Source organism: Notechis scutatus, chromosome 3 (assembly GCF_049901735.1).
Source record: "Notechis scutatus isolate UNSWTSFEM ecotype Mainland chromosome 3, rNotScu1.2, whole genome shotgun sequence".
Classification (NCBI taxonomy): Eukaryota; Metazoa; Chordata; class Lepidosauria; order Squamata; family Elapidae; genus Notechis; species Notechis scutatus.
The window spans coordinates 136,484,432-136,497,650 of NC_142011.1; the positions used below are offsets into that span (position 1 = coordinate 136,484,432).

Sequence of the window (13,219 nt, forward strand, 5' to 3'; positions counted from 1 at the left end):
GGACCATTCAACTTGCCTGCGTTGTGCCTTTGTCTAATTTTGGGTAAGTTGCTATTTTTCCTTTTTTTTCCCAATGATCAGCTGTTCCAACTATCAGCTGTGCCACGCGATTTAGATTAGTAGAAAGTAGGAAATTGTCATATTTCTTGCTTTCTAGCTAATCTAAATCGTTGTTGTACTGCTTCACCTTCACCCAGGAGGCTTCCCTGAGGCCCAGTCAGGGCTGGTATTCAGGGGTTTGAGTGGCGGGGGGGAGAAGTGGCCTGAGAGCAGAGTTGAACCTTCCTTAGGACTGAAGCTTCTATTTTTCAGTGCAGACTCGGCAACAGATTGCAGAAATGTAGATCTGTGAGTGACTCTGTGATTCTGCAAGCAACTCAATTTGCCTGCCTGCTTTGCTTGGTTTTGGGTAAAAGTTGCTCTTTTTTAATAAAAAAAAATTCAATATTTACATACATGGTGTGTTGTGAGTTAATTTTGAGAGTTTGCTTGCTACCAAATTTTATAAGCCGATTTCAGAAAGGTAGATCTATGCGTGACTCTGTGATTCTGTGAGCAACTCAATTTGCCTGCCTGCTTTGCCTGATTTTGGGTAAAAGTTGCTCTTTTTTATAAAAAAAAAATATCAATATTTTCATAAATATTTACATACAAGCCATGCCCAGTCAACAAGCCACACCCACCCAGTCACATGACCACCAAGCCACACCCACAAAATAGCCCACAGAACCGGTTGTTAAGAAATTTGAACACCATCCCTGTTTAGACCTTGTAAGAACATTGTAAATGTTCTCTGGTGGAATCAAGATGAAGCTGGAGTATCCCTCTTGGCCTTCCTTGACCTCAGCAGCCCTAAGATTCTTCTGAACGTCTCCAGCATGGGAGATACAAAGTTAAATAATCTGTTGTTTCTGATTATTGTGATATCTACACACACTCACTCCTAGTGTGTTTTAAGTAAATTAGCAAGTTTTTACACCAGAGTTCCTTCTATATTAGTAGCAGATCTATTATCCTGTGAACAGCTCCAAGCATTAGATTCTGCCCATTTTTCTACCGGAGGTTCTCTTGATGTGGTCTGTCGGTTGAACAGCTCCATATTTTTCATATCCTTTGTCGCTGAATTTTTCTACATGCTACTTAAAAGGGGATCTTTATATTCTTTCTTTCTCTGTCCTTTTTAAATAAAGTTTGATTTTATCTATCTCTTGTGACATTAGTCAAGGGTCTCAACAGTAAAGGCCCAGGAGATAGCCAAACAGTATTTCTTTGTAGATTTTTCACCTGCTTTTGCTTACAGACTAAGCAAAAGGGGGCGTCTTGCTCACAAGCAGTTATTATTTAATAATCTAAAAATTCTGGGCAGTGAACAACAATTTAATGTATAATATCAACACAAATAATATAGCAACAGCAACTACTGCTACCTCTGATGATTCACCAAATCACTCTGATAGCTAGAAGATCATTCTTGAGAAGGTATATTAATTGGTTCATCTCCCATTTATTTTACAACTAGCCAATAACCCAGCATTGCCCAGGTATTTATTTATCCCAATCCTATCTTAGACAGGAAAATCCTGTAGTTGGGACTCATGCTGTTGTACTATCTCTCGCGCAGCATCGCAAGTCTTCTATTCCTCTCCTCGGGAGTTTCTTGTCTATGCTGGTGTTTCAATTTTGTAGCATTTGATTGGACTTGGCCAATCACCTGACGTTTCCTTGGAGGGCCGAGAGGGAATCCCCTTGTGGAGTACTGTGAAGCCGTTACCATGGCAAGTCCACTGTGCTGTACAGTAGAATCTATTTTAAGGCACACACACACCCCAGGGGCTGTTAGGGGTCTTACCCTCACAGTATTTGTCTCCAGAGGGTAAGTTATCTGTGTACCAAGTTTGGTTGAAATTGCTCGAGGCGTTCCAGAGTTATGCTGCAAATTTTTATATATATAGAAAAGAGCAAGGACCTTCAACAGAAGTCTGTGCCAGATGAGCAGATTCTGTTCTGGAAACACTGGAAAGACTGTGTGTAGTCTTCAGAGATGTTCAGAGATGAATATTAACATGAAAGAAATGATCTCATTGTGAAGCTTATCGTTTTAGGAGAAAAAACTGTGTTCCCATCTCTTGCGCTGCAGACTTAAGCTGTTTGTTCACTCACCTCATTCCACAGAAATATTTATACAGTAATCAAAATATCTTTGTTTTCCTTTTTTTAAAGGAGTTTGGGTTTTAAAGTATTTTATGGAGTTCACAGATTATTATTTTTTCAGGATAGAGTTTTGCAGATTAATTAAGTAGAAGAGGCAAGATGCATGTTTTAAATTTGGATTGGGAACCACCCAGAGCTTGCTATAAGATGGGTGACTATGTAAATATTTTAAATACATACAATATTTGCTGAACAACCCAACTGTTCCAAAAAGATTACCTCTAATAAAAAGCAGGAAGGATGGAGTGGTGGGTGGGTGGACTTTATTGAGCTTAGTGCAACACTGTAGTGCTTTAGTGCATAATTGGTATACAAAATTATAATGACATGTTAACAATGTGCTCTCTGTTAACATTCCTGCCCTAAGATTTTTAGCTGCATTCATGAGTTACTTAGGAGCTGCATTTGTATTTTTTTTATACTTATCAAATTTTTTTTAAAAAACCTAGAATTATATACAAGTGAAAACAAGAAATTGTAAAATCCAACTAAGGGTATAGGATAAGGTTATTGTGGCCAAGATTAATATGCAAATGAGTCTTCTTTTGTGGATCTTGAGATTCAATCACATTACTAGACATCTAAATTCAATAAAAGGAGCAGTGTTTACTTCTTGTTTTTCAACTTTTTTTTCTATCAATACATGTGAAAGGCAAACACAATGCCTATTCAGTTTTCTGTTGTGAATTAGGGTTCCACAAGCTTTTTAATCAAGGCACAAATTATGTATGCTTAATATTTATTTGACTATTTTTCCAAGGAAACGGTAGGCATGTTATTAATTGAATTGTTCTTGTTTTCGTAAAAGATAACAGTACTTTATTTTGCTGGTCTATGAGATTACCAAAGTGTGCTCAGAACTAATTAATTATTGTGCAATGTGTTGATTCATTAACTGCCTTTAACATTTTATCCTGTATTTATCTGTAGCAGTGTGCGAGTGCATAAAGATGTCCCAAACAATTGTCTTATCTTGTTTTTTTAATAATGTCCACATTATAACTTTATTATTTCTCCTTTACTTAACTACATTATATTCTGTGAAACAAATTCACTGCATTGTTATTTTTGTACTTTCGATTTAATCTTGGATAACTGAGAAATACTGATTAGGAGTGGGATATTACAATGCAAAGAAGCAATAGCTTTGGGACCAAATATGTAGACCACATAGCAGCCTTGTTTTTTTAATGACTTATTTCATGTGTACATTTTTATGATCCACTTGTTAATTGTGGTTTGGAGTGATGAGGAAAGGAAAAGGACAGTAACGTGGAAAATTTTAGTGCTTTTTCCTAGCTCCAGTGCTTTGTTTTTCTTGCACCATCAATGCCATTGTCGATCAAGAACTGTATACTTTTCCAAATACAAACTATGATGTGCTCCCACATCACCCTTTACCTGCCTTTCCTTGAGACAGACTTCAAAGCTTCTTCTATGGTATTTAGATGCCTTCAGAGATGTTATAACTTGTAATTAGATAAAAGTCTTTCTGAGTCATGTCAAATTGCTGAAATATTTCCCTTAAGAGACTTCCCTACCTTCCCATTGTGCTATTCCCTTAGCAAAGACAATTTAAGCTTTTTTACCTTCCTATATTTTAAACATGGATAGTTTTACTTTAATTAAGGTGTGTGTCAGGGGCATGGGAATATGTGCATTACTTGTGCATGCTTTTAAAACTCTATTCTTGTATATTTTACTGAGAGTGGCATAGTGGCCTAGAGGTAGAGTACTCGCCTCACAAACAGGAGGCTCTGAGTTTGATCCTATATAGTGGCAGATATTTTTCACTCTGGGCCCAAAAAGATAATATCTGCTGTGAGCTCCACATAGGTGTGAGGAAAGGCATCCGGCCTGTAAATGTTCAGTTCCATTCAGTCACCCAAACTCCATCCTGATGCAAGGAATTACAGGGTCATTTTTAAAAAATCTGTATATTCTTTCAAAGTAATTTTTGTGCTGTGTTCCCATACTCCCTGTAAATATTTATATATACAGTGTGTTATAAGGTGAATCCAGTATATGTCAGCTCTTCCAAATTAGTAGATATCATAATTAGCCCATTCTTCATTTGCAGTGCAAATGATGTGCAAATAACTTGAATTTACTTTTATATATTAGAACACAGTGTAAAGAAATTAGATAAAATAAATATAGAGATCATAGAGAAAGAGAGATGGAGATATAATAGGAACGGATATACATTCATAAATTTTACTTTGCCCCATAATGAATGGTCTTTAGGTCCTAGAAAAAAATAATGCAAAGAAGCATTATTTGGATGCTTTGGATGTAATTTATCCAGGATCACTCTTTTAGAACCAAATATTGTGTGTGTGTGTGTGTGTGTGTGTGTGTGTACGTACATGTATGTGTATGTATGTATGTATGTATGTATATGTTTTATAACCCTAGACTTCCAGGGGCCGTTGAAAGTATTTTACTCCTCTCTATGGGATCTCTATTAGTGATGGTTAAGTCATCTATTCAAGACAGTAGTAGGCAGATTTCGCCTCTTTTACAATATTTTTCCTAAATACCATACATTGCTGTCCTCTGTAGGAATTAGTAACAGCCATTCATTTAATGTGTTCCCTGTTCTGAGTGTCCCCCATCACATCTTATTCTGTAGAATCGTGCCAGATTTTATTTATAGTTCAACCCTTCAGTTATATTTCATAGTTATGCTACCGCATAACTTGCCCAACCTGACAGCTTCAGTGTGCTTTTGGAGAGCAATTGCGATCATTCATTGCAACTATATTTGCAGAGGATGATGGAAGGTTGCCAGATGGCATAAGGCTTTGGCTACCATTAAGGGACATGACATTTTCAGCATTATAAGAAAGCACCTATGGTACTAGATCAAAAAACTTGCAGTGTCAAGTTTACACAAAAACTTCACCATCTGGAGAAGATGTGGCATGAGAGGAATGCAATAAGTAAAATCTGTAATGTATATTTTTTATGTTGTTTATAGGACAATCACAGATGATTATTATTATTATTATTATTATTATTATTATTATTATTATTATTATTATTATTATTATTATTATTATTAATTTCACAGCCAATAAGAGTTAGTACTTTTTTCCTGCCTCAATTGCTCATGAACAGCAGCTGGTTTTGGTGTTTTAGATTTTTGAATCTTTAAATTATTTGTATTTTGTCAGTCAGTCCCATAGTCTATGAAAATGATTCTTTCCTTTATTCTCGGTTCTATACTCGAACACTGAGAATAATCATAAATCTGAATACTTAATCTTGTATTATTATTACAATAATTGAACTTGCTAGTCCTTTTGTATCATATGATCACAAAACTCCTGCAGCAAATTCATTAAGTGAACACCTTGCAAGTTCTGTTTACCAATTCTATTTCATTACTTTTTGTAGCTCCATTCTGATATGGACAGAGGAGATGGATCAATCAAATATATTCTTTCGGGAGAAGGAGCAGGAATTGTTTTTACTATTGATGACACCACTGGAGATATCCATGCCATTCAGAGACTAGATCGAGAAGAAAGGTCTCAGTATACTTTAAGGGCCCAAGCCTTGGACAGACGAACCAGCAGACCAATGGAACCAGAATCTGAATTTATCATCAAAATCCAAGATATCAATGATAATGAACCCAAATTCCTAGATGGGCCATATGTTGCTTCAGTTCCTGAAATGTCACCAGTGGGTAAGGAAAACATAAAGAATGTAATATGTGTTAAACTTGGACGTAAATACACTTGATAAATATTGGCTCGATTCCATCTCTTTGACAAAAACAATTGGGTTTGTTTGTTTGTCTTATAGACCAGCTTTCATTTAAGATCTTGAGTCATCACCTATAATATTTCCTGCTCTTATTACAAATAACTCTTTGAGGTTGGGATCCAATGAGCTTTTGCAAGTCTCTCCACATCTAATCTGACACAACACAACCATGCAGAAGAAAGAATAAAAATTAGATGTACAATCTAGACTGTAATTTCAGGCAAGTCAGGGCACAAGCCAGGAAGAAGAATGGTGGTATAAAGGGTGGTCTTTGTGGAAGAAATCTAGTTTTTGTGAATTACCTGCTGAAATTTTCATAGCAGGATGACCGGCTACTTCGAGAAAAATATTGTATAGCATTAAGTTCAAATCATCTCTAGAAATAAGAGTTCTGTATTCTCATTATGAAAATTATATGATGATATGAATATAGTCAGTGGTATATTCATTTTCATTGCACTTTGCATGAGTTGAGATATATTTTTCATCAGCTGACAATACAGGAATCTTAATGGAGCTACAAGTGACTGTGTTTCGTGACACTGTTTTGGCTGTAGGATTAGAAAGAGTACCATATACCGATGGTTGTGCAGATATACAGATATCTGTAAAAATATTTCTGAAGGTTCCCGCCAGTTTTTCTTTTTTAATGATAACACAATGGGTATATTTTACATATACATTTTAAAGCAAAAGAAAGAAAGATCCACATTTAACAGAGCATTCATAACTTATATATAGTTTCACTACAGATCACTTTTTGATGTGTAATAAATTTATGCCTGTCACTCCCATTATTGCTAATGACTCATGTGTGCAACATTCTTAAGACACAGAAAGAACATCTTTGCATGAGAAAGCCTGCAATTCATTGGTCCTTGTTAGATCTTCCTGTCTGTCCACGTCTTCTCTTCCAAAATCTTAACAAGGTTCTGCACTGTTTTCATCAGGCACCTCTGTTATCCAAGTGACAGCAACAGATGCTGATGATCCTACTTACGGGAACAGTGCCAGAGTAGTCTACAGCGTTCTCCAAGGACAGCCATATTTCTCTGTGGATTCCAAAACAGGTAATTTCATCCAAAATCATTCCCACATGTGACATATGTGTTTAGCTGTCGTGGCGTGTTCAGTTTGGGCTTCATCATCAAAGCCAAGTAGTCAATAACCATGTGTCCCATCGTACTTCACTAAAGCACCAAGCTCTAAAGTATTGAGATACAAAAAAAAAACATGACTAATTAGGGAGCACGGGCAGATGAGTACAGAATTATTAACTTGACTAAATGCTGTATCAAATTCTAATAGAATTACTGTAAAGTACATGAGGAAATCAAGGTTAAAAGAAACACACACAAAATATATATTTTGGTATAAAAATACAGTTTTCCCGCTACAAGTAGTAGCTTATTATGTCTTTCAAGGTGGGTGGAGAGAGACAGGTGGCAAGCAAAGATTTGATCATACAGATCAAAGGTGAAGAACTGTGGCCTTTTTATGTCTTGTGGACTTCAACTCCCAGAATTCCTGAGCCCCACCCCAATACAGATGGAACAGCAGTGTAATACTGTTACCAGACACTAATATCTAAAAGCAGTTTTGTTTTTGTTTTTTGTTTTTTTAAAAAGAAATTGTATCTTACTCACCTTCAGGCTGCATAGCTTGACGACATTCAATTGTTTGTTACCTACATGACATTAGGGCAAGACACTCTTGGAAATATCATGATCTGATATTGGTGATCATCTCACCAAAACTGCAGGATTGGCCTAGTTCAAGTCCCTTCCATCAAGAAATAGCATCTTGTGGAACATAAGGGTTGCGCCTTCTCTGTGGCAGCACCTTCCCTCTGGAACAGCATTGTCTTTTCATCCCTCAAGAGATCTGTCTGATCTTGATCTTTCTGGCCCTTTCTAGGGCATTAAAGACCTGAATGTTTCCTCATGCCTGGGGCTGAAAGATTAAGCCAGTCTATAAGTAGATTCATTGCTTGATCCATATGGATTAATATTCTTAGGCCTGGGCCTACATAATATTAATTATTGTTGTTTCTGTTACTATTTGTTGTTGTTGTTGCTGGATTTAGTTATCTAAACTCACTGAGGTAAAATGGTCAGCTACCTAAATTCTTAAATAAAATAAAAATTAAAGCATTGGTGAATTTGTAAACCTACATTTAAATCCTGTTCAATTGTGAAATAGCCAGCAGACCTTAAGGATTTCTTACTCCTGTTCTATACCCAAGAGCAACATGATTCAGTAAAAGGAACAATTGGTCTTGGCAGGATTTCTCAGGGGCAACCTTGCTCATGTTTACTTTCAGTAAAGTTCTCAGAAAAGAAACCTGGTTTTCACAAACCCAGATGTTAATTAGAGAGGGAAAAAAATTCAATGACTATTACCATCTTTTTGTATTCTCTACAGCAGATTTACCTGTTCTTATTGTGCTGGTCCAAATTCTGTTTCACTTGAGATGCTTGTTAATTGCAATTGGCTTAATTGTTCACCAGTTTCCAGGGGGGAAGCATTGGCATCTCTTTAAGCAGTGTGAGAGCATCATATTAAAGTTTTGAAGCATTGTTGATATAACAACCTGAGCATCCTAAATGAATCCAGCAACAATGTATTGACTTTCTAATGGCATCAAATATGCATGCGGTTCAGATCAGAAATACAATGCTTATTTAAAAAGAAATGGCATTACAATTAACTAAATAAGTATTTGACTTAAACCATTATGTTAAAATGCAAATGTGTTACATCTCTGAGAAGATAAGAAAAAAAAGTATGAAATATTTCAAATAGTAATTACCACTTAATGCTAACTGGAAAACTTGTTTGTAATGTTTCTTTTACATTTCCTGTTGAAAATCAAATTCTACTTCAAAAATAAACAGGATTTCCTGCTATAATCTGAGAAATTCACTGTCTTCTGAGATAACCCTTCATAACAATTGCTTTGGGTAATCAAAAATGATATCAACAAAGTCAGTTCCCAGTTGATAAAAGATCATTTTTTCTTGGAAATCTTTGAAGTAATTATTTGAAAAGGCAATGCAGGTAGTCTTCAAATTATAACAGTTTGTTTAGTGATCATTCAAAGTTACAGTGACACTGGAAAATGTGACTTATGACTGTCTTTAAAAATTACAACAGCATCCTCATGATCCTGTGATCAATATTCAGATGCTTGTCAACTGGTTCATATTTATGTCAACTGGTTTATATTTATGAACATTGCTGTGTCCCAAGGTCAAGTGATCATCTTTTGCGATCTTTACCCAAGAAAAGTCAATGGGGATGCCAGATTCCCTTAACAACCGGGTTACTGACTTATCAACTACAATGATTCACCTAACAACTGTGGCAAGAAAGGTCTTAAAATGAGGCAAAACTCACTTAACAAATACCTCACTTAACAACAGAAATTTGGGGCTTAATTGTGGTCATAATTAAGGTCAAGAACTGCCTATATTTTCAAATCAAGGCTAATTCCAGTTAATTTGACATATTATTATTTAATAAATTGGTATTTTTCTGTATTATTCTCTGTGGTTTCCCTAGGATTAATTAGGACAGCACTAATGAATATGGACAGAGAAGCAAAAGAATATTATGAAGTTATTATCCAAGCCAAAGACATGGGTGGACAGCTGGGAGGATTAGCCGGGACAACCACAGTCAATATTTCTCTCTCTGATGTTAATGATAATCCACCCAGATTTCCACAGAGTAAGTAGCGTCCATGGTTTGTATTTTGTTGTCCTCCAGCTTCTCAAGGGATCTCTCAGTTTGAAGGCATGCTTCAGCTGATACGTTATTATTTGCTTGCTATTCAGTAAGCATTGGCTATAATATGAATAGTGATTTTATTTATTTTGCATAATAAAGTCTGGTTTGTATTTATTTTGTATGTATCAGTATGTGAGTCACGTCAAAAGTAACAGCAAGATAAATCCCTGCACTGAAAGCTTACAATGTAAAGTATAAGACAAAGAAGCCAAAGGTGGGAAAGATAGATATATACAAAGATAATGATCCTGAAAAGGAAAATATGTCATAAAACATATTATTCTTGTAAAATTATCACAGCCACTGAAAAGAGTTCAGCATCTGAAGTGCTGAAAAAGAGTTTAGCCATAGCTTGAAACAACATGGAAGCCTCTTGCTCTTTTTAAGATATTTACTTTCCAAATATCTATGTGAAATATTTTGACCTGGCATTATGTGAAATTGTGCATATTTTTCTAGGAAAGGGAGGTGGCGTGATACAGAAGAAATGTGGGAAAAATAGAAGGAATTGTATATGCACCCTGGGTGATGCAAAAAAAATGATGATAGATATGACAACGAGGACTTAGGGAGAGAAGAAAAAGAAAGCAATGAAGGAAGTTAGTTTTGGAGGAGTGCAACTTGCCATAGCAATAGCACCTAGACCACTTTACAGTGCTTTACAACTCTCTCTAAGCAGTTTACAGAGTCAGCATATTGTCCCCAACAATCTGGGTCCTCATTTTATCAACCTCGGAAGGATGGAAGGCAGTGTCAACCTTGAGCTGATCAGAATCGAACTGCCGAACTTCTGGCAGTCGACAGTCAGCAGAATTAGCCTGCAATACTGCATTCTAACCACTGTGCCTCCACAGCTTCTTATGTCAAACCAGAGGCTAAAGGAATCATGGGACTGAAGGCACCACGAAAAGGTTGTGACCCTGAAAATTGAGAAATTAGAAATCCATAGTGTAATTTCAATTGTATTAATTGAAGAAAGGATCAGGGTTTTAAGAAGATAGTACTATAAATGACTGAGAGTTAAACAAAACAAAAGTGCTGAAAATATTCTGAAGAAATTGTTCTTATGACTGTTATTGTTGTTCAGATGATCACTTCTTTGGTGTCTATTTACTATTCGGCCTGGATCAGTTAGGATAGGTCAGCTCATTATTACTATTACCTTTATTGTCAAAGTACAACATGTGTACAATGAGATTGGCTTTTTTTTAATTTTTTAATTTTTATCCTCCTCTTAATATCATCTGTGCCAGAAGAAAAATCAACTCTACCAGCAAAGCAGCCACTCCCATGGTGACAAGTCTGCCCAAGCAGTCCCGGGACAGTCTCAGAGCTATGCCAAATACCTGACGCTGGGCCCAGTGAATCTTATATATGTGCATCTGAAAGACGGACAGTGAATACATTTCTGTTTGGGCAGCTTTGTCTTTGGGCCTAGACTCTAAATATGGCTTGATTGCTGTCACAGGCATCCTTAGATGTTTTCCACCAGCCCAGGCTAGGCTAATCCTACCATTGTGGCAAGAAACAGCATCAAAGCCCAGCACAGTACAGGTTTCCCAGGACCTAGTCTTACCCAATTTTCAAGGTTGTCCTAAGAAAAGGCAAAATAATAGGACTGTAAGCTAAAAAAAATTCTTGAAAGAAAATAGCAACCAATTACTTCCATACTGTTGTCAAAAAAAGCCATACAGATGTTTCTGTCAAGCAGTCAAGCAGGAGACAGACCTGTGTGTGTGAATGATTACACAATTGCAAGCCAAAAAATTTTTTAATCTCATTTATTTACCACTGTTTCTCCCTGCTGTTGTAGCCCCACGGTTTATGATAATAACTTTATCTAAGTTTTGTGGCAATCATTGTCTTTTTCTTATTTATTTCTCCAGAACATTATCAGATGAGCGTACTGGAATCTGCTCCCATCAGTTCCACTGTGGGCCATGTTCTTGCTAAAGACTTGGACGAAGGTATTAACGCTGAGATGAAATACAGCTTTGTGGATGGAGATGGACTGGACGTCTTTGATATTACCACCGATCTTAATTACCAAGCTGGCATCATCTCTGTGAGAAAGGTAATCAATTTCTCAAAAGTGTGCAAACACTTCTGAATGCAGCACTGTCTGAATATACGTGGCAAATCTGTTCTGGCCAGCTATTTGATTTACTGAAGGACTGAAACACAAACACACCATTTCAAGAAATAACTCTTTTTCCATCTTTTGGATTAAGTGCTGATAAAGTGAGGCATTCTGCATGCAGGATATTAATTTGCCAAGGAACAAATAAATTTCTTTTCTTTTCTTTCTTTCTTTCTTTCTTTCTTTCTTTCTTTCTTTCTTTCTTTCTTTCTTTCTTTCTTTCTTTCTTTCTTTCTTTCTTTCTTTCTTTCTTTCTTTCTTTCTCTCTCTCTCTTCTTCTTCTTCTTCTTCTTCTTCTTCTTCTTCTTCTTCTTCTTCTTCTTCTTCTTCTTCTTCTTCTTCTTCTTCTTCTTCTTCTTTTTCTCCTCCTCCTCCTCCTCCTCCTTCTCCTTCTCCTTCTTCTTCAGTAAGCTTAAGGAAGGATTTGTCCATTACCATCTTATTTTATCCACAGTCTAAGTGAAGGATTAGTTTGAAAGGTAGTGGCCTATCCATGGTCACTAGAAAGCATTCCAGGCAAAACTCCACTAGCTCTTGTCAGAAAGGACATGACTAGCATCAGAAGGAATAATTAGCATCATCAGGTCTTCCCTTCTGGTATGACTGTGACTACGGTTTGCAAAGTTTTGGCAGGGTTGACAGCTAGCAGTGGGAAATTGAGAAAGAAATGATCCAGACTGGGGGGAACTGATACAGTTTTAACTTCTCAAATTCTCGGTTACATTCACTGTACTAAGGAATTTGCATATATTTGTATACAATTTACATATTGTAGCTGTCACAGAGATATCAATGCATGCTTACAATTTTCTATTAAACTTGGATGTGACATTGCTTAGCACATGAATGTAAAAATATGGACAGAGAACAAAAATAAACTTCTTCCAAATAAGAGGTTGTTTCTAAACCAGCAACTTCTGGAACTAGCAGGCATTTTGTTTTGATCAAGGTCTGTGCCAGTTCAGAGGATTCCATTCAGCAATGTATCCATTATGTAAAAGTAAAGAGCACATAACCACTGCATTCTTGGAAATTAAGTTACCAGCTGGAAGCCTCATTATGTTGTATAAGATCTTTGCAACCTCCATTTCCACATCCACTTTTACAAAGATTCTTTGGTCATTCCTAGAACTTGCTTTGCTGTTGTCACGAGGATTTGTTTTAATTATCCTTTTACTGTTACACATAAAAAGCACAACATTATGTATCAGTGCAATACAATTATCGGTGTCATTTTCTTCTGAGGTAGAATATCCCCAACAAAAAAGCAAGAAAGCTCAGCGTGGAACAGAAATTGAT

At 36.3% G+C, this 13,219-nt stretch overlaps 1 protein-coding gene across 3 annotated transcripts in view; it reads left to right on the top strand.

Annotated features, from left to right (window-relative positions):
• Nucleotides 1–13,219, top strand: part of CDH20 (cadherin 20) — a 228,446-nt gene that overhangs the window by 191,986 nt on the left and 23,241 nt on the right. For all 3 annotated transcript variants that reach the window (XM_087961189.1, XM_087961190.1, XM_087961191.1), the window contains 4 exons: nucleotides 5,614–5,908; nucleotides 6,939–7,058; nucleotides 9,553–9,720; nucleotides 11,667–11,854. In XM_087961189.1, coding sequence (XP_087817315.1) covers nucleotides 5,614–5,908; nucleotides 6,939–7,058; nucleotides 9,553–9,720; nucleotides 11,667–11,854 — 771 coding nt within the window. The remainder of the gene's footprint in view (nucleotides 1–5,613; nucleotides 5,909–6,938; nucleotides 7,059–9,552; nucleotides 9,721–11,666; nucleotides 11,855–13,219) is intronic.